Below are 27,055 nucleotides of genomic sequence, written 5' to 3' on the forward strand. Positions count from 1 at the left end.
ATGCGCTCGGCTGTTGTGTGCGTGGGGGGGTGAGTGTGGTTTGTGTGTGGCTGGAGGGCTTCCCTCTTGGAAATTCTGAGATTAATGACACGTTAAGCCCTCTCCAAGAGACTGGATTGAAAAGAAAGAGGAGGGAAAAAAAAAAAGGAAAAAAAAATTGCAACAGGCAGGCAGGCTAATGTGTTTTCCTGCAAAGTTTAGGACTTCAAAAGTTAACTTCTAAGCAACTGCAGATGCATGGATAAAAGCTGCCTTGGACACTATGCAGCAGCCCTTACCTTCCCACCAGCATCTCCAACTTGTTGCCTGCCTCTGCTGGATTCCCCTGTTGGGCGTTAGCAGTGAGTCGGCTCCATTAGGTAAGGATTTTTTTTTTTTTTTACTTTTTAATTATTTGATAGTCATCTGGGAGACAGAGTTCACGTGTATTTTAAAACTGAGGTGATCCTGTTTATATTTATTGCTGAATGTGAGTTAGAGGGCTATTATTAGAGTCGCCAAAATAGAATGGAAGTAAGGTTAAAATAAACAGCTTCTAAGGTAATGAAGGAGGTCACAGCAACAATCAGGCATGCTTATGGCACAAAATGTTTATTGTCCCTTAGAGGAGGGTTGCGTGGTGTCTTATTTTTAATAGAGACATTGCAAGCCTCTGAAGATTGTTACTTCTTACAAAAAAATTACAGGAGATTTAAAGAATAATCATAATGTTGTCCCATAAATGAATCGTAAAAGAAGAAAAAGCTTTAAAATCAGAATCTATTCCTCTAACGAAAGGAGTGCACACACTGTATATCAGAGCAATGTTCCAGATTAGTTAATTACACATATAATAATATGCAGCTATATAGTCTCTGGCAGTAAAAAGTTCATAAGTAGTTTTTCTGCTACTCTGTGCATTAATTGCAAGGCTCGTTTCACTGTACAGGGCACAGGGCTCAAAGAGGACATGGATTTTTATGTACATAACTTGTTTATTCAGCTTTATTAATCCACTGCAAGAACGCATTGAAAATTATGTCAGATGTTATTCAGCCAGTAAAAACAGAGTTTAACCAGAGTTAAAGCAATCAATCAGACAAACAAACAAAAACAAGAAAAGCCATAGGACCAAAGCATAGTGCTGTCATAATTGTGGGTATAGCCTGGGTGAATTTCGTGGAGGTACTCTGTCTGCATGGAAACATGTTGCAATATTTGTTTTGAATTTTAATTCCAGGAGAGTTTTGACTGGTTTTAAAGGTGTTTGTCAGCCAGCGTTCATTAGCTCTATGAAGATAAAAACAATTTGAAGTGCTCTTCATTTGAATATCAAAGGGTCACCCAGCAAGGTTTGCAGGACTGAACACAAGGCAAATGACCTTCTCGCCTTTATCTTCAAACAATGCCTTTAATTTCTGAATCCTTTTGAAGGGTTGCCAGTGATATGGAGTGTAGCAGCGCCTTATCTGATAGAACAAGCTTTTCATCAAGGGGAAATGACCTTTTAACTCCTTGTAACAAAGTAACTGGTTTCCCACTGTATTTTTGTTACTGGAGGTATTATGCTTCAACATACTTATTAAGCTGGAAATACAGAACAAGAGTCAGAAAACAATTCACTCTCTCTGAGGTGATATAGAAGAGTTCTTAAGACTTTTTTTTTTCTTTCTTACTGTGAACTCGAAGAAAACTGCTCAGAAAAGTTTGCATTCTGACAGATTGCGTGGTGACATTATAAGGATATTAACAGAGCCATATGCTGTTTACTTTTGTACTCTGAGTATAACAAATCTGCTAATCCCATAAGAATTTAACTATGAATAAGGAGTGTCTGACCAAACAGCTTTTTGCAGATGCCTCATTAGGAGGCAGACGAAGATGAAAAAGACCGAGAAAGAACTTTATCATCTTCCGCAGTCTTATTTTAGGGAACGAAGCTCCCAGTGATTGCAGTTATTCATGTTATTTGGGGTTTTGCATCATTTCTTGTGACTGAAGAACAAGAAAGGGTTACCAATAACGTCCATAGCTGCTCTGGATAGAAGATTAAGTGAAGCATTAGGCAGAAAAGCAGAGTGAATCATAGATGTGGGAGGGTTGATACACCACAGCTTGTCAGACTTTTCTAAGATGAAATTCAGTAAATAAGTCGATCAAAAGAAAAAAAAAAAAAGTGTTTTTATGGAGGTATTTTAGACAAAAATATCCTTCTTAAAATAGATAGTTGCTTGCAACATCATCATTGAGATGCAATTGCTCCCTGTCCCTTCTGGAGCCTTTTCATAGTGTGTAATTGGAAAAGTTTTGAATTTTCGTACATCTCATGCAAAGGCACCAGCCTGCCATCAAAGCTCACAGAATCCACTGGAATTTTTGGAAAATTACACTGCCAGGTGTTGCATAGATGGTAAAGTCAGATACAATTAATTTTTTGCAACTTCACTCCTGGGGACTTTTCCCCAACTCTGAAACATATAAGAATAATTGAAGCGTGTCCTGAAGTGAAGGAAAAGGAGAAGAGTTAGGATGGTGAGGATGGGGAGGCTGGGTGCTGACAGCTGGCATTTGCATTCTCAAATAAGCTGACTGATCTGATTTGATTTAAGAAAATAAATGAGAATAGTCTAGCATGGAAAAATTATCGGTGTTTCTTACAATGCTATAAACGCTGCTCTTGCTTTCCCTAGAAGAGCAAAATGAAAATCGGACTGTGTAATCTGCTTTGTGCACTACCCACAAGCAACTCATGATCTCATCTTTGAGCTTCTGCTGTAAAATCTGAGCGTTATGAACTTTCCATGCTTTCAGCAAAAGTCTGCTTGAGCTGGGAATTAAGCAAAAATGGGTTGAGCCAGGAAAATGTCACCCCGTAAGTATTTCAGATGGAGTGTTTCAAATTATTCAGGAGCTTTCTCACCTGCTGTGTACACCTACTGCAGGAGGCAAACCCTTTGATTGGACTTCATTGTGGCCTTCCAGTACTTGAAGGGAGCATATAAACAGGAGGGAACAACTGTTTACAAGGGTGGATAGTGATAAGACAAGGGGGAACGGTTTTAAACTAAGACAGGACGGGTTCATGTTAGATATTAGGAGGAAGTTTTTTCACACAGAGGGTGGTAACACACTGGAACAGGTTGCCCAAGGAGTCATTTAAGGCCAGGCTGGATGTGGCTCTGGGCAGCCTGGTCTGGTGGTTGGCAACCCTGTACATTGCAGGGGGGTTGGAACTAGATGATCATTGTGGTCTTTTTCAACCCAGGCCATTCTATGATTCTGTGATTCCCAAATGCCACTCAAGGTTGTGAGCAAGCTTGGTTAGGGACATTCCAGTGACTTAAAAAATTACACTAGGATTATTCTGGCTCTATGTCTTCACTCTATCCAAATGACATTTACAGCACTATGCAACCAAAAAATACCCTGTTGAATGCTTTCTTAAAGTAAAACCAAGACTCTCAGGCTTTATGGCTAACAGGTAGTAAGAACAGCCAAAGGGTAAGGAACAACGCTTACAGCATGTTTCTATTCTGAAATTCTTTTTAATGATCAAAACATATTTTCAGGGTAATATTTACTACTCTCTTATTTAGGCTTTTGTCAATATTAGGTAACCCCACTGGCCTCGTGGCCTGGGATTAATCCAGTTTGTGTTTGACTCAGGAATGAAATGTGTTCTTATCTGATTATGTGCAGTCAATGCAGAGCTAGTAACAAGGTTGTACAGTGATTTCTGTTTGCTGATAGCTTTTGCATTCCTCTCCTTTTTCACCTGAAAAATGACAAAGCTATCAGCACTGCTGGGATAGTGCTTTCATGAAGAGGATGAAATGGGGTGGCTGTTGCCATATAGGTTGGAGGAATCTCTTTTACCTCATAAGTATGTTTATGTCTCTCCTGCATAGCATCAGTATGTCAGATGTCAGAGCTTTGGTGTTTGTTAGAGAAATGATTTTTAGCTCATACATTTGCCCTCCGATGTGATGATGAAAACTAATGTTTATTTTCAATGTTATACAGGCTTAAAAAATCTGTTTGGTGTGAGAGGGTTGCTTCTCAAGGCTTTGCCTATTCCCACTGACCTGTGAAACACTCTTTAAACTTCTAAACAGCTATTTATTACTCTACCCTGCACTAAAGTCAAGGATCATTTTATTAGACACTGTTTACACCAGTGTAGGACATTCATGGACAAAATGTTTACTTTAATGGTCCAGTTCCTCAAAGTTATTTTGTCTCCAAATGCCAACTACTAAGAGGTATTGTATACATCTAACTTCCTTTGCAATCAATAGGAGTTGCAAGTAGTCAAGACAAATCAGTGTTTGTTCCTAAATTGACAAGACAAATTGCTGCACAGAGGAAGCATCATCATTCTATTTTACAGATGGGATAGAGACGTGAAGTGGCTCAAGGTCATGCAGAAAATCCTTGGGCAGAACTGAGATCTGTGCCGAGGCTTCAGGGGTCACAACCCAGCTCTGTTAACTGCACCACAGTTTATAACTGAAACAAAGGCCAACACGGGAAATAGGAGTGTAATAGAAATGCTGAACCTTTCTTCTTTATAAACTCCAGTGGCTGTGCACAAAGAGACACAAAGTATTGCTGGTGTGTAAGAGATTATTCTTTTACATCATTGTCTCAAAGCTTGCTGGGGACACAGATGAACAAATCCAAGCAAGTCGTGGGCAAGGGTTGAGAAATCCTTTGTCTGGAGAACTTTGATGGGCATGTCCTGGGCAAGGGTTGTGAACTAAGGGACACAGATGGACAAGGCCAGGGGCCTCGAGAAAGAGATAAGCTGCAGCTTAATGGCTGTGAAGTGGTCTTTTGTGTGGGCTTATCTCGAGGAGGATGGCCATCTCAGGAGGTGCTGCACATGACACTCACCCAAGCGCCCAGGAATGCCATGTTGGCAGAAGAAGGAGGATAAAAGAGGAATTGAAAACCATGAGAACAGGGGTTTTCTGGCAACAGATTCCTCATGAAGAAGAGGAGGTTTCTGCCATGAGAAGCCTCACGACCTGCCTCTCTTCCTCTTGGACTTGCTCTGCACTCTACCATGATGCTGAAGAAGAACAAAGATGTCTGCCATCAGATTCCTCACTACGGAATTCCTGTATCCTGACGGGCTCTACCTGAGTCCTGCTGCTTCCTCCCAGATTGGCTCTGTGATGACTTGCTGCTACCTGCTTGCTGCCCAAGGATGGCCTTGCTGTTGCTCTCCCCCCCTGCTGCTTTTGCATTGGACCTTTGAAATGTCTTGCAACAGGACTGCTACTGGATCCTAGTGGTGACTATCCCCGCTTTACGTGATTCTTGCTTCTTTCCTATCTTTTCTATCGCCTTCCTTCCCTTCTCCGTCTCCCTGATTAGGATTTATAATAACCTGGTTGGACCAACATTTGAATTGTTGTTTCTTAATCTCACTCTGGGCATACAGATATTGAATGAACCTCATCTCCCTCCTATAATTTGGGGTGAGACATGGTGATATTTAAAGCTTTTAGCATGCTTCAGATGACCAAAACTTGAGATGTGACGCATTTGATTTCAGTCATAAAAAGGATTCATTTCCTTCCAAGATGCTATATAGAATTGTTGAAGAACACATCTGCAGCTAAAGTATTTCTGGCTGTATTAGCTAGCTTTGGAAACAGCTCTTTCATTCCAGTATCTTTCCCCCTTTTTTTTTTTTTTTTTTTTTTTTTTTTTTTTTTTTTTGTGATCTAGACTGGCTGTTCTGGCTGTGGAAATGGTGACAAAGACCTTTGAGGTTATTAACTGGGTTTGTACCATCCCACTTTAAATAATTTGCTGAGAAAAGCTTTGAAGGCAGCCAAACTACTGATTTGTCTGACTTTGGCCTGCCAGTTTGTATTCATGGGCATCCCTGTGTAAGTTCCAACTTTTTGTCTCCTGTGTTCCTGGGTATGCATCCTGCTGTTTCACAGGTGGATGTTCAGTGTTGGATGCTGCCAATGCCCATTACAGTCGTCAGCATTGCCTTTTCCAAGCTTTTTAAGTTTTCTTCAAAGCCATGTAGTTTAACTTCAGTTATGACTTTTATTAATTTCGTGATGGCAGCTGCACTGTGTGTTTTGCCCTGACTAGAGATTATTCATGGCAAAACTAAAAATAATAATAATAAATGATTAGTTTGAGGAATATTTTTCATCTGACTTTGAAATACAGTTATAACCATGTGTTAGTGCGTGCAATTGTTTGTACAGCTATTCTGGAAGGAGCTTTGTGTGCTAAGCTCTTAGGAGATTTACTTAATGAATGTATGTACTTACTTGCTTCTTTCTGACATATATTATTTTGATTATTCCGACAACTATTACTTTGATTGCTGTATTCACACTGCATGGCATCCGCAGAGAGCAGTGAGGGAATATTCTACATATTGAAAGGCAAAAAATTGATTGCCTAATATAGTTGAGGGATTGTAGTAGTATGCTCTGCTCCGTTTGCTGGTTTTATATTATTCATCGATTGAGAGCAAGTTTATCTTATTCCCCTGTTTTGTTCACAAAGCAGCTTCCAAGAACTGGATAGCAATTTATCTGCATACTGAAATAATGTAATGCATCTCCTGTGGTAGCTGGAGCATTTTACAACTCAACTATCCCTTGGCAGCTTTGTGTGTTGACAGTCTCAGTAAATGGTCCCTACGTAGTGTGTTGCTCATGCCTCAGCAGCTCACCGGCCCTTGCAGCTTCCATAAACTAGCTGATGGATACCCCAGATACCCCCATTCCTTGTGGAAATAAGAAATGGCATAATATTTCATGTTCTGGACTGGCAGTCTTACTTTTCCTGTATTTTTTAACTAACTACTCGAGTTGCATTTAGCTTGTGTTTGCTGTTCTCAAAAGGTAAATGCCTATGGCTATAATCTAGATGACTACAAAATGATGAGGGAGGATTCTCAAAGTTCCTGAATTAATGGTTCTAATAACTAACTTAATGTCAAATGTAGATAACAGTTTAAGATCTGAGCTAGAGCATTCCTCTACAAAAAGGAGTCTTTCTTATGTCAGCTCCTTCTTGTTTCTCACCTCAGTTTAAATTCATGTATTGATGATGTTTGACTGTCATGCAAACTTTTCACAGAGTTTTACCTTATAGCTAATGGTATGAAGAGAAAAAGGAGACAAAACTCAGTCGTTAGTTTATACACTAGCAAAGCTGACATTCTTTTATTTGTAACTGCATAATTAAAATTTCCTTTAGAATTAGCATTGGATAGAACTCATGGCATTAATCAGGTATGTTATTTTTTGATCTGGTCCAACTACTGAAAAAGGCAGCTTTGAAAACATCTTTCAGAGATTATTTTTAATAGTCTCCTTTGTCCCTTTCTGCCAATTATTTGCTCTATAATCAACTATGACTATACTATAAAATTAGTTGGCTGTGACTCAACCTCCCTCAGAACAGAACACGGATGCTTTGATTCACTCATGCTACCTTATTGTCAGCTCTGTATTTTCCTCAATGGATTAGAGAAAAAAATATATATATTTATATATATATTTATTGTTTTATATATATATTTGCTCTGTTCTATGAATAGTAGTGCTGGGAGAGCTGGGGGTAGCTTGTGGTGTTCCTGGGCTGGAGTCCATATGTTTATCTTCCAGTTGTAGGATCTGTACTGGAATAGAGCCAGTCCTGCCTTGTGGGTCAGTATCTCCCATAAAGCATTAAGACTCACTCATAGCAAGCACTCCTCATGGAGCTGAAGGTCTAGCATAGCCTTGTGATATGGTTACAAAGAGACTGAAGATCATGGCTGTGTGGAAGCATTCAGTCTTGAATGCAGAGGGACAAAGGTTTAAGGGGCAGGTTCCCTGTCCTTTGCCTGTGTTTGAGTGAGGGTACTGAGCCCATACAAACACTGTTCAGGATAGTTGAGTCTCAGCTGCAGGCTGTGAGCCCAGCAAAAGCTATACATCTCCCAGAGGAATTTTACAACTATTTTCTCCTCTTGACATGATTGCTTCCTTGCAATACAAATAGCTGTGATATAAATCATAAATCTAACTACCCAGCATCTTTCCTTCCCTGCTTTTTACTTTTTCATGTTTTCCCAATAACAGATATTCTAGTCAAGAAAATCACCCACAGTTATTCCTGCTGCTTTCTAATGCTTCTTACCCGGGAACATTTCTTGTTCTGTTTGCTATTACCTGCACTCCTTGCACGGGTGTGTAGATGCTTTCTTTCATTAATTGACTCCTGACAATATTATTCATCTGCTGTTTCAAAACAACTTCATCTTCTGTCTTAGGGCTGAGCCTGTGGGTTTTTCTCTCAGGAAGGCTGAGCACTCTCACTGGGAGCTGCTGGGACATGAGGGGACCTTGTGCATTGTCCCCACTAGCCCTTGCAGCTCCAGGGACAGAGCATAGGAGGGCTCACACAGTCCAAGACCTGTTCTGTAAGAAGTTCTAGTAGATTGGCTTTGCTGGTTGAAAAAAAAAAAAAAAAAATCTGAAAAAATACTTGTATATACAAGGACTAGCTGGGAAACAAGCTGTCTTCCCAAGTCTAGTCTTTGTGGCAGTGTATTTTTCTTTTATTTTTTAACATGCTGGAAGCAGACAAATTTATTCTGGCCTCCATTAATCAGTGAGAAATCTCTCCCCAGCAGTGATGCACAGGGTTTCTGAAGGACCCTCAGTGAGCTTCTCAGATTTAAAACCTTGCAGCTGGCCAGCACAGAGGGATAAGCTGTGCCTTCCACAACCTTAACATATGCTAATACTTATGTTACTTGCAATGCAGCTAAACTGAACATAAAACTAAAACGTGGCGATGCTGAGAAAAGGTAGGACAGATGGTTATGGGTTTACAGAAGCAGAGAGGACATTACTGTGGGCACCACTGTTATCAGTGTTTCATGTGATTATTGCTAATGTTAGTGCTGTAGCAATGCTGCAAGGAAAATTATGAAGGTCACCATAAATACCCCTCGCAAATCCAGCCATTAAACTCGATTTTTACTGCTGAATATCCTCCCCAGCTCACAGCTGGTACAGCCGAAATCTGCAGTGTGATCATCTGCAGAACAGTTTACAAACTGTGGGACTTCCCAAAGATAACCAATGTCAGGTTGGGTAACTGCTGTTGATCCACACAGGAAGTTTTTCTTCTATCTGATTGCTTCAACAACTGAAAGCAATTTAAGAATTTACTTTTCCACCCCTAAGCATTAACTGAAGGCCTGATGTTTTTTAATCACTCCTGACAGGAAAGATGTTGTGTTTTAGTGTATAGGAGCTGAATCAATCTCTTCTGTCACAGACAAGTGCCCTCAGAACTAGGCTATCGATTATGCCAGGGGAGAATATCTGTGGGCCTCTTATTTGAACTGTTTCACTTTCCATTAGTAATTAAATACATCTTAGAACGAGGGCTTCAATGTCATTCTTCCATGTCTTTGGCTGCTATATAGGTGTAAATACGTTCAGGGGACCACTGGTTCATTCATTCTCTGAATATAACTATATTCTTATGTATATCTGCTATTTATACCAAAGTTTCAGTGCAGGCAGATAGACTGACCATTCAGTTGATCAATATGTGGTTTTGGTATAACCAACCACCCATGCAAACAAAACTCCCTTCAAAAGATGAAACCTGCAACAACAAAAAGCAAAGGTGCTCTTCAAACTTGCAAATTTCTGTGACCATTTTTGTTAACAGCTTTTTAAATAATCAGTCCTTCAGGTTCTCCGTCAGACCTAGCCCATATGAACATTTTTTTTCTTAAAGAATGAAAAAAAATAAGTGTATTAAATTTCAATACTGTTATATTTCAATGATATCTGATTGCAGAAAGAAGTGATTTATGCCTACTTGTGCAGATTGTCAACCTTTTTTAATGAAATATAAGTCCTTTTCTGGAAAACAAAAAGCACAGAGTAACCTACTTACCCTACTGCTTTGTGCTTAACGGGGAAAATGGGTATTTTGCATTAAGATAAACACAACTTAATTTGTTCTTCATAAAAATCACAGCCTCATGAAAGGGAAGAGAAGCTGTAATATGGGAAACTTGGTTTAAAGCTCCAGAGCTGGGGATAGAAGGTATCTGTTGGCACACAGCAGGCAGCTAAATGGAGCTTTTGAGTAAATTCTGTATAAAAGGGATGTGAATTGTTAAGCTTTTTGTTGCATGAACTGTTGCATTTAACCTCTTTGAGGCCTTGGGATTATTCCTGCTCCTTAAAACTACCTTAATTTCCCAAGTGTTGTCAGGAGCTAAAGTGTACTGTTATCTGCTGCCATGTTTTTCAATTCTGGTAGAAATTATTGTTTCATATAGTTTGATTTTAAGAGTGCTTTCTGGCTTCCATGTGGGGAAAAGGCACTATATAGAAGCAACAATAGCATGAGGGGCTGTCTTGTGGGCTTTTTCATTAGCTATAAAAAATAGTGGGAAAGGAGAGCAATATCAGTTTTATTTAGACAGGAGGAGAAGACAAAGCACAGAAGGATGTGCATTTCTGTGCACCACCAGCAAAAGAAACCCAAGTCTCTGCTCTCAAGCCCTCCTGCTTTTGCTGCGATGGGCTTCAAACCACTGCAAAAAAGTAGATGAATCTGGGTAAAAGAGGTGTTTTTCTCAGTTTTCATTAGACAAACTGCCCAATGGCCTCTGTGACTCACAAGGAAGCTTTGCCTTTGTGCAGCTCTGAGAAGGAATAAAAAAGGGCAGAGAGGGAGAAAATAGTGCTGAGCCAAACTCTGCCTTGAATGCCCAATGAACTTCACCTGTGCTATCTTATGAAATCAGAGAATCATGGAATGGCTTAGGTTGGAAAGGGCGGTAAAGATCATCAAGCTCCAACCCCTCTGCTGTGGGGCTGGATGTCTCCAAGCAGCTCAGGGCCCATCCAACCTGGCCTTGAGCACCCCCTGGGATGGGGAATCCACAGCTTCTCTGGAGAGATATTTATTAATTTCACCAAAGTGTAGCAAAACATTCTTTTTACCTGAGCAGACTGTCCCTCTATAGACCCTTGGAGAAATCTCTCTGTAATGGAAATGCTAAGTCACTGCTTGAAGTGACTTACTTACCTGGTAAGAAGGCAGGGCCAACCCAGGGAGTTCAGGTGCAAGCAATGTACCTGAGTGACTGGAAAGGCTAGAGCCAGGATCTGATCCTTCCTAGATCTCGTTAAAGGGTTGGTAGTGGATGCAAAGATACCTTGCTGGAGATCCCTGTTTATCTGAGACCTTTTGAAGGTAAGCACCTTCAATAGGAGGGAGAGGAGGTTCTTTTATTATCTATATACATATCTATATACATGGAGTGAGATTAAGAAGCAACGGTTCAAATGTTGGTCCAACCAGTTTATTACAAATCTTAATTAGGGAAATGGGGAAGGGGAGGACAGACACTATTATGAATTAGGGTAATGGGGAAGGAAGGAGGGCGATCGAAAAGATAAAAAAGAAGAAGCAAGGAGTCGTTATAGGCAGCAAGAGGGACATAGTCACCACCATGGATCCGGCGAGGTTTGTAGTTCTGTTTTTGATCCTCAGTAGTGGTGGGTCGTTGGGCATTGTTGTTCTATTGACGATGAAGGACGACCGATGAAAAAGGGCCATCATCGCCATGGTCAATGCTTCAAAGTGGTTGAGTCAGCTCTCCTTTGAGTGACAGCTCAAACCCAAGGTGGTTGAGTCAGTTCTCCTTGCAGTGGCAGCTTCTGGCTCTGGGGTCTCAGCAGGAACCTCCTTTGTTCTTATCTTTCTGCCCTTGACAGCAGATAAGAGAAGCTGGGAGGCACCAACTTGTATCTTGCCTTGGCAGGATACAATGGTATCATCCCCCAGCCTTCCATACTTAGCTGGAGCGGTTTGGTCACAGGCCAGTGAACACCCCTGAGCACTCTCTTCCGCTCTTCTACAGAGCAAGCAGCTCTGGGGGAAGGGGTTTGCAAATGTTCCCAAAGCAATATCGATTGTCACATAGTTAGCACCCATCACTTGCCTCCTTGACAAATTACTCAGAGTCTTATCACAAGAAAAACCTCAGGAAGCAAGCTTTGAGCCAAAAAACAAAGAAGGATTCTCACAGCACCTTCTTTCCCTTTGTTCTGTGCCCACTGTTGTTGTGTGAATCTACACTTGCTGCAGCCTGGAATCTTGCTACTCTGCTGTCGTTGTATTTTCCATTGCATTACATCTTCCCCAATCATTACTGCTTTGGAGCCCATGTAATAAAATTAAAATTCATAGGGCTATATTAGCAAGTATCCTATCACAAGGTGGTAAAACAGAACAGAGAGCATCTCATTTGAGTTTGGAGTAAAATTTCACATCAGAGTGTTTTTTCAGCAAGCAATTATATGACAGGGAAATTGCACACAGCCTTTTTTTCTCTCCTTTTACCATGGGCATGCTATAATGCCATTTTCATTAGGAGGAAATACCTGCTGTCTGTAGAAAAATAATTTGTCTTGGTTTTTGAAAACTAAATTATCCCCTACAGAAGATTAGCTGAAAAGCAGTGAGTAGACTTCTAAGCATTCCAGATTAATACAATATTTTCTTCTTTCTGGTGACCCCTAGGGATGTGTTTTGTGAGTGAGTTCAAAAGTGAGCCCAACGAGTTATTTATTTCTGAAGCTTGGATAAGGCATCTGGAAGATTTTATCAATGTGATTTTGGCCATAATTAAGGAAAATGGGAAATGAAGATGTAGAGAGCTTAGTGTCACACGGTTCATCTGAAACCCAAGCAAAGCTGCACAGCAACATGTAATCTCCCTCCCCCACTCTGACTTCTTTTAGGGCTGCCATGAAGTAAGTGAATAAAATGAGGGCTGTGACACCGAGGAAAAAGTAGATATTAAGGGGAAGTACATTGATATTATCATAGATATCTGGTGTACAGATCAAAACTTATTTCAAACCTTCAAACTTATTTCAAATCCATTTCATGAAGGCGTATCAAGAGGAAGTCCTTCTCCCTGTTGCATGCCCACTGTATTCCATAACTGTAAGGCATAGATTGTTGAACATGTAATTCCATCATGAGAGAGTATCCCTTGCTGTGCACGCACTGCTGCATTATACAAAAGGCTTGGATTAAAAAAAAAAAAACGAGCCTCCAGCTAGCATTGCCCTGCTCCTGCAGTTGTACGCTCTCTCTCATACAAATAACAGTCATTCCTCTTGCATTAATAACTGTAAGATGGTCTTCTGTGTGATGTTTTGGTGTTCTTGTGGCATGCAACACCATCCTAGGACTTTGCTTTCATCCCTTCTGCCCTGCTGACATCCGTAATTTCCAGCTTCTGGGCAGCAGAGAGCAGCTTGGATACTGTGTCTCTCCCAGTGCCCTTTTTCCAGTGGAGAATGGTAGCAAAGTGTTTCTTGCTTCATCTGTAATTGTAGCAACAAGGAACAATATCTCATTACTCACTGACCCTTTGCAAATGTCAGTATAATGATTAAGTAACTTAATTCTGGTTTGATTAAAAAAAAAAAAAAAAAAAAAAAAAAGACTTAGTGTCTAGTTTCTTCTATATGAACTTTACAGTTCCATGTTAAATCCAAAGCCATTGTTCTTGTTCGGCTCTGCTGAATTTCATTGCGAAGCATAGAATGGCTTGGGTTGGAAGGGACCTCAAGGATTATCAAATTCCAACCCCCCTGCCACATGCAGGGCCAACAACCAGATCTAATACTAGACCAGGCTGCCCAGAGCTCCATCCAACTTGACCTTGAAATCCTCCAGGGATGGAGCATCCACAACCTACCTGGGCTGTTCCTGCCCCTCATCACTATGAGAAGAACTTCCCCCTGACATCCAATCTAAACCTTCCCTCCTTGAGCTTAAAACCATTCCTCCTTGTCCTATCACTATCTACCCTAGTAAAAAGTTTATTCCCCTTCTTTTTATAATTCCTTTTTAAATACTGGAAATATGGCAGTCATACAGAGAACAAATTTTGGCTCATTTTTACACCCTAAAAGATACTTTCAAACTCATTTTCATCCAACAAAAAAGCCCAACATCCTCCTCAACAGAAATATTGATGTCAGCCTTACATATCACAGATACACTCTGCATGTTTCTTCATTCATTCCCCGAAATAAAATCAATGAAAAAATAACATTCACCACCTGAATACTTTGACTGCTAAAGTGAAGAAAGTCGAGAAATTTTCCCTTCTATTTTTCTAGCAAATGATATAACCCAGTTTGTTAAATTCTGGAGTAAAATAAATGTTTGATTTCTAGATTCTGAGGTTGGTTAAAGTACAGATATTTTGATTTCTCACAGCTGGTCAGAGTGAAGTCAATAAAATACGCACAGAAGAAATGCAAGCAGCATTTGGCTCAATATAAAGATTGATAATGTAACCACTCCCCCCAAAAGCTTTATTATCGTCATAAGTCTCTCTTGTTTTTTATAGTTTGCACTGAGCAAAACAATCCATCATACTTGAACTTCATGCACATTCCTGAAGCCAGCAGTTACTACAAGTCAATTTTTAATTATGATATTTTTATAAAACCTACAATTTATTTCCTGATTTGGTAAAACACTTTAAGCAGCAAGTCATCGATATAAATTATGTAAATCTCAAATGGCCCCAAAGTCATTAATCTGACTGGATTTCATAATGAAACATAATATAGCAATAACCCGCTGCTTCTCCATCTGACATCACAGAGTAACCAAAATGGCTACAACAGTGATGAAGTTTTTTTCTAGGCTAGTGAGGTGTTTAACCTTTTAAGTAAATTGCCTGCCTGTTGTGTACAGACTACCTGCTCTGCTCTTAGATTTAGGGTCAAAGGAAATTGAGTCTGACATTTTCTCCCAACTCTGAAAAACAGGATAAAAATCATAGAATCATAGACTGGGTTAGGTTGAAAGGCACCTTAAAGATTATCAAGCTCCAAGATTATCAAATCAACGTGATGACTAAGGGAAGGAATCAAACCAGATACAAATGCCTGCCATTGGAAATCTTCCTTCCCCTTCCTAGGGGGCAATTCCCACATAATCTATTATTTCTTCAGCACTAGAAATGCTATTTTTCTCCACGTGGCCATTAAGTAATACAGCCTGGACTTCAGTTCATATTTTTTAACTTCATATGCTCATCTCCATATTGAAACATCACACCAGCAAATGAACATCCCTATTTATACTCCTCATATTAACCCAGTTACATAGTGGCAATAAAATTCCATATTAAGAAATAGGAGCTCTCATTGCACATTCACAAAGCCCTCCAAACAGAGGAAGAACAGACCGTAAGTCTCATAAATCCAGCTTAATTTGTTCATAGCGAGAGTCTACGAATCAGACATTTTTATATTCCAAGATATTTATGGTAAGATGGTGAATATATAAATAAAAAAATCCCAACAAAAATTCAATGATTGATGATAAAATAACAAAACAGATAATAGATTTTGAACTTTTTTTTTTTTTATCAAAAAGTGAAATACTGTAAACATTAATGTGGCATATAGGCATTAAATCAAATCTGTGGTGGGTGAGGGCAAGGTGAGCATTTCAAAACTTTCCTGCATCAGAACCTTCCAACTTGTCTGCTTCAATAGTGGCAGTAATACAAAGATATCTTCCCTTTGACAAATATACCTAAGTAACCTGTCAAGTTGATTCTATACATCATACTCATTTTCAGACACCAGGTTTTCAAGTATTTCAATTAAAAGAGAATGGCATAGTCTGTTAGAGGAGTCCATGTGTTGTGCTGGAGGTGTCTTTGTTTCTTTAGGGCCATGTGGAAGAAGTATTTGGTGAATGCTACTGTGCAGAACTCCTTTAGCAACATTACAAAAGGCTGTGCTATATGGACCATACCATTGCTTGTGCTTAGCCTGATCTCTTTGCTATTAAAAGCCACAATGAAATCCATCTGAGAAGTAGGATTTTTGTTTTAGCCATCTCAATCTTTATGTTTCCTTAGGTAGAAATTTCCTATTTTGCACCCTAAGTATGTTTGTATTCACTCTTATAGCTGATATTCTCACTGCATTCCACTGCAGCCTGCAGAGCTCCCTTCCCTCTGTGCACATATCAGCAACACAAAATGCCTCCTCACTCTCACTTTTGCTATGCTAAGCAAATTAATTTTAATCTCTACTTACAAAGCAAGCTCTTCATTCCCTCTGATTATCCTAATAGCCATTCCCTCTGCTCGTACAAATCTGAGCATGTACGCAGGGATCCAAATGAAGTCTATGCAGTGGCATTAATTTAACTGTTGCTCTACTGTATTCTCAGCACTGAAAGTACATTTTCACTTAGATTGGAAACAGTGCAGCCAGACAGTACGCTCTGGTCTTTCTCTTTCTTAACCCAATTCTATTGTTATTCCTCAGGATTGCTAATGTGCTGCTCTGTGCTGGAAGTACGCAAGTCTCATTTGTAGGAGAACAGGACTTAAAAGATTCTTTGGTGATAATTCCAGATAATGGTGGATAAGACCTGAGCATACTCAGTTCAATTTTATTTGGTTTGATTTGTTTGTTTGTTTGTTTGTTTTTAAAGGAAGAAAATGAATGTGCAGCAATAGAGGAAATCCTGTAACTCAGCTAGAAAGTTAAAAAGCAAGAATGCAGTAAATATCAGTCTTTTGAGATAATGGCTTTTCCTGATCAGCTATTCTTCACCAGTTCCCTATCTAAAGCCTCTGTGGCACACACTGATGAAAAAGAACTTGACCTGCAATGCCCCATAGGAGATAGTAATGTACACTGTAGATCCACTCTTTGGCCTCCTAGCAACTATGAATGCTTTCTGGTTGACCATATAGATGAGAAATTAAGCAAATAGGACTTTCCTCACTGTGAGGAAGATTTAGGGTAATTCTTATAGACTCTACTTCTCCTGTTTAGAATTGCTCAGTTGTGTGGCAAGGTTGATCTCCTGGGACAAAGCAGCTAACACTGCAACATTTGTGCTTGCTTGATTTCTGTGTGATTATGAAATTCTCTTGCTGCTTTTGGGAATTCCCAGAAAACCAAACAGTTTTGTCTTGCTTTTCTTGAAGAAAAGCCAGGCATCCTGCCTGACCTGCTACGAGTCAGCCTAGTGAACAGCAGGCAGCAATGCCAAAGCCCATCTGCCTTTACTGCTTCTTCCTCCCAGAAGAATGTGCCATCTACACAGCTAGGTGGGACCAAACCCCATCACATGCTTAGTAGTCACAGAGAGCCATTCTCAGAGAAGGAGACACATGGGGCCTGAAGATGGAATATGACGATTCCATAGCCCAGATGGTCTCAGCCACGTGTCATGAATGAAATACAGGAAAACAGGGTGGGATAGACACATGTTGGTATCAATTGGCCATTTTGTAGAAAGAAGGAACAAGTACATACATAGATACCTATTTTATCTAAGCCCTGTAAGGAAATATTTGGTTTGGTGTCAGCAGAGAGTCACAGTGTTGCTCTTATTCACTAATGATGCACTGGCTGTTTGTTTCCGCCTTCAGCAAGCACTCACAATTAACAGAAAGGGTAATATTTATGCATTAGTTTCTGAATTTGACTTCAAGAGCCAGATGAATAAAACAAGATAAATGTCAACCACAGGCTTTTAATGTGTTTCTGGAAACGGGCAAGGGAAGTTTTAATTACACACAGAAATGTTTCAAGATCATAGAAATATCAGGGTTGAAAAGACCACTAAGATCATATAGTTAACCACCAATCCAAGTCTGTGACCCCTCAGTGCAACCTCTACTCTTTTCTTGACCACCTGTGGGACAGTGACTCCACTACCTCCCTGGGCAGCCTATACCAATACCTTACCACTCTCCCTATGAAGAAATTTTTCCTAATATCCAACTTGAACATTCCCTGGAGCGACTGAAAGCCATCGCTTCTCATTCTATTGCTGTTGCCTGGGAGAAGCAGCTGACTTCCACCTTGTCACAGTCTTCTTTCAGAGAGCTGTAAAGTGAGATCACTGTGATCGTGTCCATCTGATACTAATGACCTGATACTAGTTTCCCAAATCAGACCCCAGAATATGCAGCCAGACACCTATGTTGTTCAGATTACTTCTCACAAAAGTAATAAAACAGCCAAAAGCCCAGGTGGCACTCCTGCAAATGTATGTTTCAGAGCCCTGAGACCTGATCCTGCAGCTGCCAGCTTCACCCTGTGAAAACCATTAGCAGCTGGCTTCACGTCTAGGAAAAGCAAATGAAATATGCTGCATTTTCACAGCCATCAATCAGCAGAAGCAGTGCCAGGAAAGCTTCATAACGATGCAGATATTGTCAATTGACATTGCAAAAAATTATTCCTTTCATGAGAGAAACACGGAAGCAAAAAACAACAGATGATCTCAGGGCACACACTACATGGGGCAGCGATCCCTTTCTTCTGGGGAGGGAATGGAGATGGGGGAGCACCTCCTTTTTCCAGCAGCACTTACCCTGACACCCAGGGATGGATGGCAGCAGGAGGGCCCATTTCTCAGTGCTCTCTGGAGGACTCTGCAGCTGTGATGGCAGCTGGACCAAGCCGCTGGGTCAGGGGAGTGACTGCCTCGCTCAGCTTTCTGCTACTCTTCCTGGGAAGAAAGTTCTGAGAGCAGAAGATCATAAAATGCAAAATACTTACAGAATGGATGCACGGGAGCAATACAAAAGTGTGAATAAACAGCAGTTTGTTTTATTTTTTTTAATGTTCTGCAAAATGACTGAGAGCTATCAGAAGCATCTCTGCTCTTAAATGTTACATTTCCAAAGGTTCATCTGGACATATTCCTTTTTATTATCTTTACTGACTTCCTGACAGAGATACTGAAATGTCTGACTTGACTCAAGCTGTGAGCAATCTTTTTGTAGGAACTGAACGAAAACAAACTCATAACAAGGGTGATTTCATTAATAAAAAACAGCCAGGTGACTGGTTACATGAGATGCGATTGAAATCATGCATGCAGAATGCTAACATTATCATATTGTTTACATCATGTTTTTTCATGGCACAGGAGAAAGTATCTTTGTCAGCTCAGTGGAAAAAGGTTGGAGATGATTGAAGTAAAACAGCAGGAGGAGGCTGATGTGATTGAGTCACATCACCAACTGCCCATGTATAACACGGTAATGGAGGTGAAAGTAGAGGGCAAACTAAAATTAAGTGGAAAGGACATGGGAGACAAAAGGCTACACATATAGGACAAGGAGAGGATGTGCAATGAGCTGATTTGTATAGCAGGCTGAGTGCACAAATTTCATGCCCTCTATTTAGGTATTTCCTGTTCATATTGATGCAAATGCTGTACTGACTTGTGCTGGAATGGACAATCTTTTTAGTGCACACAGAGACAGGCATGTTCAATTAATTTTATGGTCTTGGGCAGAGAGGTCGAATGGCAGCCCATGAGTCAAATCTCCAGCAGCCAGATTGGACAACAGGAGGAAAAAGTAATATCTGGGGAGAAAAGCAAGGTCAACTCCAGACCCGCTCTGGTAATTACTCATAGTTCAGCAGAAAATAAAGTGTTAATTTTGGTACAAGTCATCAGGTAAGAATTTCATTATTGTAGAAAATCTCTATAAAGGCAGTTTAGTCTAAATTGTTCCCTCTGGATAGGAGGATGCTAGATTCAAGTCATGAAACCAGTGGTCACACAAGCCACAGGGCAACCAGGATGTCAGCACTGTAGTGCTCTCCAAGAAAGAATTGATCCATAAAAAAAACATTAGAAATGTCTGCAGTTTGGAGCGAAGGCTGCTGTGGGTCATGGTGTGTCAGGTTGGCATTGGGTCCCCAGTAATCTCAAGTAAACAATATTGGGAAACAAAGAGCTTACAAAGAAGAGTTTTGGCAGTCATCTTCAATGCACTGGTTCAGCTTCTCTTGGTGCTATTTCAGCTTGAGGCCTCAGTTCACTTCAAAATAATTTTCATTTATAGTATACGTCTTTATATGCACTCACAAGGAGCTATGCAATACACAATTGCCATCTCCAAATGTTTCCAGAAGAAAGCAGGACCACCTGATACAATTAGGCATTCATCAGACACTGCAGAAAGAGGTGATAGACAGTGCTGTAAATCTGTCTAGTCACTAAGAGCACATTATTCTCCGTCTGTGGATTAGGAAATACAAAAACAAAGAGCAACAGGGTACTGATTACCATCTCAGCTAGGAGGGATCTAACTTATTCCAAGGCAAGGAGGAACTCAGTGCTTTGAAGAAGCTGACAAGACACTCTCCAGCACTTGAACCAGAGCAAGTATTTCACCACAGAATCATTAAGGTTGGAAAAGACTACCAAAGTCACCAAGTCCAACTGTCAGCCAACCCCCACCATACCTACTAACCACATCCCTTGGTGCCACATCCACAACAGCGCCAGAAACAGTGACCTCACCACCTCCATGGGCAGCCTGTTCCAAAGCATTACAGCACCTTCTGAGAAGAAATCTATTCCTCTTCCAACCATCGTCACATAAAGTTGTGATGGGAAATATTCACTAACCAGGAAACCCCAGAGCCAAGGTTGTTTGTGCCACCTTAATTTGCTCCATGTGCTTGTGAATTATAATCCAGTCTCTAGGGTATGATTGTGCACTGACTTGCTCAAGGACTTGTGCTTCCTTCAGTGCCAATTACTGAGTCAATAGCTCATGTCTTTCTTATTTGTGAGCATGTGGCTCTATTGCACGTATGCCACAAAATAGCAAAACCCATCTTGGAAGTGCCATTCATTTCCTGATAGGCTTTTTCCTTCTTCATTATAGCAACTAAGTGTTTAATGTGCAGTCATTTATTTACTTTCAGAGCCTTTGTGGGGTGAAGGGAAAATAGTATCCATGTTATCACAGCCAAGGAAAGTAGTGTAGGTACATTAAAAGGGGAGGAAAGCAGATAAAATGACATAGAGAATATCAGTTCATTCAGTCTTTGTTGCTTCAGCCTTCTCAGAGTAATTTAATTATAATCAGATACTTAACACAGTTAATTTTAAGAGGGCTATAGGAACACAAGGCAGGAAAGGCAGCTAAAATGGATATATCCAGGTTGGCAGTAACTGATGAATCCACTCCAAGTAACAGCCAAATAATTATTTGAAACATTAAAAACTGTCCTCAAAAATTACGGAGGACCTCTGAAATCCAGAGGACAAAGGCAGAAGCACAATTTCACTGCTTAATGTCAAAAAGTGAAAAAAGGATGATTCGGGAACCTGCAAACCGAGCAGACTACTTTCAGTGCAGACTCTTAATGACTCAAAAATTCCAGTTAGTTATAAGGAAAAATTAGGAAGAATAATATTTGGTACTGAAAGCACTGCACATAAAGCACACTAACTCATTAGACCTGTGCACTCGGACTTGAGAGGCTGCAGCTGGAGTGCTGTATCTAATCCTGATGATCAAATAAAGGTGGGCAAATTGGAGGCATATCAGCTCAAAAAAGGAGCTGCAAAGTTAACAAGAGGCCTGCGAGTGTGACCTATGGAGAAAGTTAAATGAAATAGTCTTGTCCACAAAATGGCCTTCACCTACAGCTTAGGAGGAGAAAGGCAAACCCCCTTTTGTTTGTGGCTCAGCAACACTAAATCCTGCCTCAGAATGGAGTAAATGGTGATTTCAGAGACAGGGAAAAGGGATTAAAAGTGTCTAATCCATAGAGACAGATTTCTGAACCTAGATGATCCCAAAGGGGAACCCAGTACAAAAATGATCTCTGCTTCCATGGAAAACATAAAGACTTTTCCAACTCTTTTAAACAGGAATGAAACCATAGTAACAATAACAATGCTTAGAGAAGGAAAGGAAGAAAGGTCCCCTCATTCTCCTCTCCCCTGCCAATCCCTTAATAGCCATTAACCCAGGAGATAACTGCATTAATGTGAGAAGTTTTGATGGGCTGACTCAGAGCAGAAACCAAGCCTCCTGTTTTGCAGTGGTCTTTCAAGGGCTTTGACTATTGACAAAATCTCACAACCATAAGTTCAGTGGAAATACACATTTCTGTGAAAATCTCAGCGGTGTCAACAGTTTTCAACAGAAAAATGGTTCATGGCAATGCTTACAGCCAGCTCTGACATCAGTATCACAGCAGCAGCTAAGCATTAAGTGCTTCACATTTCTGCATATCAGGATCATCAGTCAGGCACCCAGAAAACAAGGAGCACAGAAGTAATGATCACCTCTGACATGGCTGGAGTGACTTATCCAGCACGACACCAACCCTGTGGCAGCCATATCTATCACATCTTTGGAGCAGCTTTCTCAGAGTCTTTCCACTGAAACATCAATATTAGCTAACGTTTTTAAACACTGTCATCTGTTTCAGTTGATCTTATTCTTCATAAATTCACTCTTTTTCAATTGGCAAAGCTGGGGGTTATTTGATACTATAAAGCGTCAAGAGAACAAGTGCACCACAGAACATCCTTCCTCTTGCTGTTTATATTTGCTTGTCTGAGAAATATGTGCAGTGGCAGAATACTCATTTCCACCCCAGAAAGTGAGTAATAGTTCTGATGCACCAGCCTCATACAAAACATCTCTCAGCTTTTTTTAAAAATTCAACGTTCAGAATCTTTGTATGATCACAGATGAATTTTTTTAGGCAGTCTGATTTTGCTGCCCACCTTTCTACTCATTTTTTTTCCCTCCTTCATAACATTTGGATTATTTAGATAAAATCTTAATGGATAAAGCTACTGCTTTCCCAGCCTGTCCATGCAATTGCCTTGATGCATTTATATGAAATAATCTCACACAGAGCTTATACTCTTCACTTTTATCAGCCAAAAAGCGTACTGGAATTAACATATGGTATCACACTCTATTTGCTTTATACCAATTCCAAACACTCAGGGGCAAGTTGTTAGCAGACAGAAGGTAAAACAAGCGTGCACCATCCATGCCAAACCCTAAGCAGATAAGGGTATGAACAAGCTCCCCCTTGTTGGGGAGCAGCAGGGATTGCTCAGAGCACTCTCCTTGGAGAAGTCATGCAGATAGAACTTTGGGGCAGCCCCTGAAGGCCTGAGAAAAGAATTTGCAAGGTTCATAGGGAATTTTTGAGAGCTGCTCGGAAAGATAAGTTCTGCACCAAATCAACAAAACGTGTGCAGAGTACAGACTAACAATGGTAATATCTCTAAAGTCCACATATGTTATCCCACGAGTGGAAAATGGGATTCTGCATAATCCATGGTGCATGGTTTTGAGCATGGATGGATTAAGCAACCTTCTCCAGCCCTTCCCTGTCTTATTTTCTTGGACCTTTTATTCTATTGCTCAAGTGTCTCATAGTTTCTTGCTGCTGGCTCAGGATAGATGTCAGGATAACAAATACAAGTACTCTGTTTGCTCATGTTTTTTTCCCCTTCTCCTTCTACCAAGGTTTCATCTCCTAGTCAGGGATTCTCTTTTCATGAAATTCTCACGAGCAGCATTGCAGGGGCTAACTCAGCTCTAATGTTTACTTTACTTAGGCTGGAAGAAATTATTAATGGTTTTATTTTCTTTAATCTAATGTTGTCTGCTAGCAACTCCAACTCCACCTCCTACTTGATTTGGCAGAAAAAACACAACCCTTATTTTAGCAATTATACATCAATATAACTGCCTTATAAAAAGCTGAAAAGCAGACTCTTTCCCATATACCACATGCACCCATGATCAGAGATCAGTTCTCTACATTTTGTTGTCCTGTGAAAGGAGACAGTTTAATGACTACCTGCACAGCCTTTTGCAGAGATGGACTGCCATTTCTCATGAAATCACAGCCAAAATAGCCTTCTGTTCTTAACCTCTAAGAAATCTTTGAAATGATTTTGGCTATGCAAAATTACTGCAAATTATTATTGCAAATGATTCAATCCCTACAAAAACCTATTTCGCTCTTGCAATAAACCCATGAAGTCTGTGGAGGATCCTCAGAAAAAAAGTTGCCTTGAAAAGGAAAAGGTTATTCTTCCCATCTTAGAAGAGGACTTTAAATGATGGGACATATTCCAACAAAAGGACAGAGAAGCAAATTTGAAAGCTGCTATCCCATGATCAGAGATATAATGCTTTAGGTCCCTGATTAAAGAGAAAATTTCAGCTTTGATGTACTCTCTGTAGTCAAGGAGTCATAATGAATAAGTAACAAATATTAAGAAATGAGTTCAAGAGAAATACAGGCATTAGCTGGTAGGGGCAGCTGCTTCAAGTCAGAGCCATAATATTATCCATAGTGGGGCTTTTTAGTGATGGAGATACTGATGGCAAACCAAACTTAATGGCAACATGATTGAATTTGTGCTAAGAGGAACTATGACCTAAAAGGATGCAAACCACAGGAAAAGAGCATTGTGTTACAGGACTGAAGTCTGCATTTTGCTTTTGAAGGAGTATGTTAAAATATTTGTAAGTCGCATGCCAATCCAGAGCATTTGGGATACATAACCAGAGACATTCTTTTATGTGGTTGATCCCTACAGCATAGGAAAAGAATCAGAATTAGATATCCTTGCTTGAGGGAGGGGACAGAGAAATCCACCTATCAGTGAAGGACTGTTAAGGGAGAGGGTGGTCTCCTTGCCTCATGCTCCCATGCAGCCACTGCAGTAATAATTTAGTGATAAGGAGGTTTATTATGAAAAGCAGCAGGCTGTTCCTCATTTCAGCATTGCTGATGCCAAAAATGTCTCCCTGTAAAGGCTGGGTTAAGCACCATGCCAAAACTTCACTTTCCTGCATGTTTATGTTGTGCAGTGTGCATGCATTGTATTCCTGAAATCAGGACAGTAGGAGCTGTGTAGTATTGAGCATGGCAGGACTGCAGACAGAGGAAGAAATATAAAAGAATTAAAAGTAAAGGCTCATCACAGAGAGTGGTTCATGCAAAGAAATGCAATCAAGACAGACAGGCAGCACATGCTCATGAAGCAAACCCATCTGATGTGGGATTCCTCAGGACAGAGCTTCCAGTGAACAGAGCTGGCTAAAATGGCATTGCTGACACCATCACTACATCATCAGGATCTACTGTAGTTTCATTTTTAATGTGACAATCTATTTAGACTACAGAAAAAGAGGTGCATTTTTTTAAAAGTTGAAATACGCCCTTTCAACATTTTTGAAATTTAAATGACTCAGTGATTCCTATTTCTGAGTTGAACAGGCATTTAGTTTGACTTTCAACTATTATCTGTCTCCCTGTTTTATTTTAGAGACTATTGCTCTATAAAAAAATGAACGGTTTAATTTTAGGTTGAAGTAAGTCACTTTTCCTCACTAGACCACTGAATTGCTACTTATCTGCTTCATACATTTTCCTAGTGCCTGTATCATCTGTTCAACACAGTATTATAGATGGTGTATTTCTGTCTTTCCTACATGCCATCTTTCTCTTTCTTCATTGCTCTGGATGCTGTCTGCACTCATAATATTGCAATAGAAAAAATGTAGAACATTAGCAGCTGTTAATCCTTTTACACCCCAAGTCTTCACGTGTTTGACCAGCTCTGCTTTGCATTCTGCTGGTCTGTGTCTGGAATAGCCTCAACATTCCAGATAAGGCTAAACAACCCAAAGCATAGCTGGGCCCCACAGCGCTTCTGGAAGGTTATATTAGAATTAAGATAATTCAGTGATTTAAATGTTCACTGGATCCCTAGAGAAAAACTTCTATCCCAGTTTGCAGGGATTTAGCCATTTGGTTGTTATTAATATTGAGCCATGCTGCTGAATTTATGCATTCTGTAAGGAAATAACCTAGATTTAATACTTTCTTTTATGTTGAACAGTAAATTTGACAAATTATAGAATGGATGAAACGAAACCTGTCCTTAGACTAGAATTTTACCATAGCATGACAGGGAAGGCAGGAGAAGCTAAAAATAGCCAGCAAACATCATCATAGTAGGATGGACACTGGCTTGTCATTCACACAACACGTGGGGTAAAAAAGAGAGTTGTGGTTGCTGCCAAAAGGCTTAGCTGGGGTAGGTGGGTAAACAGGAGGAAAGGGAGTTGAAATCGCGAAGGGAAAAATAGCGTCATTTCGATCCTGAGATCTCAGTGTGATTTACCTTGGCAGGCAGAAGAGCTGGTTCTTCTGGTGTTTGTCAGAAGGAAATACACACCTGTTCACAACGTGCTTTGAGTGAGAGACGATAAGCCTTGTGGTGCATACTTCTGTTGATGAAAGGCTGGGTTTTGGACTGCTGAGATTGAAACGTGCCAAACACAATCAGCTGCAGAATCACTCTGGCCAATGCAAAAGAATAATAATTAAAACAGCAACAACAAATTAACCAACCACTTTTTCAAAAGAAAGAGGATTCACTGAGAACCAAGAAAGTAAGGACATTCAGTGAGAGGCATGATACCATCATTATTGACCACCCCGTGCCTCAATCTGTGATTACTTTGAATTTTATTCATAGCAGATGAGATTTTAAGTGTGAAGGTTGCTTAAATAACATAAGGTGAGAGTGAGTGTCCAGTGCAAATATTTAGTCTTACTGCAGTGCAGAATGAAGTGCCCAGCTCACTTGAAAGATGAGAGAATGCACTTACCTGGAGCAATTCAGCCTTGATAGCCAATGAAGAGCCATTTTCCATGATGCTTGTGGGCCAAGAGGGCAGGAAAATGACTGAATTCTCCCACTGTGACCAAAGCCAATGGGAGCAGGTTAACCTTGCCCTTTAGATTTTGCACCTTCCTCCATATCTGCAGACATCTCTGTTAAAAAAGCCTCTCCCACAGCTAAGTGCCTAAGTGCCTCTTCCAGAAATTCTCTCATCCAATTAAAAAAAAAAAAAAAAGAGAAAGAGAGAGGCATTTTCTGTCTGATTATAGCCAATATAGTTAGGACAAAGAAGAAACACTTCTTAGTATCGCACTCTGCTTTGGAATGGAGAAATGAGCCCTGATTTCTACTCCACAGGGCAATCAGGAAGCAGCAGAGCATTTTGGTATTTCGGTAGATCTTCTTGCTGAAATTGCTAAAAGAAAGGGAAGGGAAACAGTTTTGGAAGCTGGCAAAGTTAGCATGTTCTTATTTATAGTTAAAA

The 27,055-nt window shown here is 40.2% G+C and overlaps 1 protein-coding gene across 1 annotated transcript in view; it reads left to right on the forward strand.

Annotated features, from left to right (window-relative positions):
• Nucleotides 1-262: 262 nt before the first annotated feature.
• Nucleotides 263-27,055, forward strand: part of LOC306949347 (von Willebrand factor D and EGF domain-containing protein-like) — a gene marked incomplete at both ends in the record, with an annotated part of 158,613 nt that continues 131,820 nt past the window's right edge. Inside the window, one exon of the mRNA XM_079539211.1 lies at nt 263-359. Coding sequence (XP_079395337.1) covers nt 263-359 — 97 coding nt within the window. The remainder of the gene's footprint in view (nt 360-27,055) is intronic.

This window comes from Tetrao urogallus (genome assembly GCF_951394365.1).
Source record: "Tetrao urogallus genome assembly, chromosome: 8".
Classification (NCBI taxonomy): domain Eukaryota; kingdom Metazoa; phylum Chordata; class Aves; order Galliformes; family Phasianidae; genus Tetrao; species Tetrao urogallus.